Source organism: Cicer arietinum, chromosome 7 (assembly GCF_000331145.2).
Source record: "Cicer arietinum cultivar CDC Frontier isolate Library 1 chromosome 7, Cicar.CDCFrontier_v2.0, whole genome shotgun sequence".
NCBI classification, from domain to species: Eukaryota; Viridiplantae; Streptophyta; class Magnoliopsida; order Fabales; family Fabaceae; genus Cicer; species Cicer arietinum.
Genome location: NC_021166.2, coordinates 23,629,827 through 23,631,991, shown reverse-complemented (window position 1 = coordinate 23,631,991; position 2,165 = coordinate 23,629,827). Strand labels below are relative to the sequence as shown.

Sequence of the window (2,165 nt, the reverse complement as noted above, 5' to 3'; positions counted from 1 at the left end):
AACTCTTGGAGAAAAAAGAAATAATATAACAAAGATTCTCAAATAACAAAGATGCTTATAAGCATTTTAGAACAAACTGACCTTTTGCTTAGGTTTCTATCAGTGGAAGAATTCTTATTTTAGGTGCCACACTTAATTCTGAAATAGTTGTAATTATTAAACATTAAACACATGTAGAATAAGCAGAGAATAATAGTAATACTTTGTGTGATATTATAAAATCAAACTTATGTATTGAATAATCAACATTAGAGTTAATAATACTATGTTGTAAGAAACTAAGATAAAATAGACAATAAGAGACAATAACTACAAATAATTGTACAAAAAACTTGTTGTTTGTGATGATGCATTTTCCTTAATAGAAGGCATCTTTCTTTTAATCATAGACGTGTTATTTCCTCTTTTCATCTTTAACTGCCCAATTTCTTTTCAAAGATTTCCAATTGTTTTCAAAACTCTCACTAAGCCTTGTTGCAATCTTGTGAATCTCATTCTTTGGAGGGTATAACATTACTGCTTGAGAGAACACAAGTCTGATGTCGTGAGCAAACTCTTCAGGTGTGGAATAAAAGTCTATTTTAGCTTCAATATCCTTCAAACCCATTGCCTTCAACTTTGATTTGTTTTCCAAATTATCTTCCTTTGAGGTATGAAAACCCTCCAAAACCTTGAGATCAATAGGGTCTTTCAAAGCCCAACTATCTCTTCCTACCAACATTCTTTTCAAGATTACCCAACATTGCATCTTCTTGTAATTTTCCATTGGTTTTTTTTTCTTCTCTTTCTTGATCAACTTTATTTCAACACCATCATTCTTCAACCCATATTTTTCAGTACTTGGGTTTTCTTTAATAGAAGATGGGTTTCTTGTTTCATTGTTCAAATTCTTGTTAATCTTCTTGCAAACAGAATCAGCAACAGTATCCTTCAATATGGATTTTTTTGAATCTTTTTCACGAATCAAAGAGTTTTCTTTGACACAAGACTTTGAATTGGTTGTTGTTGTTGGGGTAAGTCCCTCGTTGACCATCATTTTGTTATTTTGATGAGACATTAAGGTTGTTGAATCTTTAGAATCAAGCCAATAACATGTAACAATTGGCTTTGCTGTAGAACTTTCCATCTTCCTTCTCTTAGTATCCCCTTGTGAATGATTATTTTGAGAACCACTGGGGTAGGAAAATTTGATTATAAGTCGCTTGCGATGTTGTTTAGTACTCTCCAAATCCAAGGTTGATAAAGAACTCATTTTGTTACAGAACAAACAAAAGAATGGAATAGCAATGACAATGATGAATTAAATTCACTAGTACGGTTTATCACCACTATCATATATAGTATATGTTGGGAGTGTGTTGGCTGTCTTTTATAAGGTTAAAATAAAATCCTCAAAACCAATTTTTTTTTTCTGTGATGACCAAGTCTGTTGCATTTAATTTCTTTTAATTTTTTTTTAATAAAATAAAATATGGTCTTTTAGTTTATCATTATCACATACATAATACACATACTTTAGGAGTGTGGATTTTTTAATACACAATCAAATCTTTGAAAATATTTGTTTTTTATAGTTCATAATTGACTTTTTTCATAATTAATCATTTAACATCTTTTAGAATTTATACCGTTCAATTAATATATATAATTATTGATACTATTATTACACAAAATTATTGTTAAATTATAATTATTTTAGAGATTATTAATTATACAAGTCATTATTTAAATTATAAATGATCATTTATTTAATAATTCAATTTAATTTAATTATACAATATATATATATTCTAATACAAAAGTAATTTTTTATTTAAATTTTATTTCTATAATACATATAAATCGTCTAAACCTAATATCTCTAGACCCCTGAAAATTCTTTGCATTGGATTTGACACCTGAATTTTTTTGAGATAATTAAGTTTTTTGTTTGGTTGGATTGTCACAATTCAACTCCGACGTGTGATGTTTTATATCATCGACCTATCTTGCAATTTAGTACATGTACCTTATGAATGACAAATCAATTTTTATTGCATTGCATTAGAGATTGAACTATCTCCCATGAACAAGTAACGTCCTAAATTAAAGGACTAAAAATAATTATAAATTATAAATTTTAAAATATTCTAATTTATAGATTATTATGATTATATTATTATTAT

The 2,165-nt window shown here is 27.5% G+C and overlaps 1 protein-coding gene across 1 annotated transcript; it reads right to left on the bottom strand.

Moving 5' to 3' along the window:
- Window positions 1-211: 211 nt before the first annotated feature.
- LOC101492599 (uncharacterized) lies at window positions 212-1,346 on the bottom strand. Its single transcript, XM_027336344.2, has one exon. The coding sequence runs from the start codon at window positions 1,250-1,252 to the stop codon at window positions 395-397; it is 858 nt and encodes a 285-aa protein (XP_027192145.1). The 5' UTR covers window positions 1,253-1,346; the 3' UTR covers window positions 212-394.
- Window positions 1,347-2,165: the final 819 nt, after the last annotated feature.

What these genes read in the sequence shown, in the direction of transcription:
- LOC101492599 (XM_027336344.2), bottom strand. Translation starts at nt 1,252, where the DNA reads ATGAGTTCTTTATCAACCTTGGATTTGGAGAGTACTAAACAACATCGC.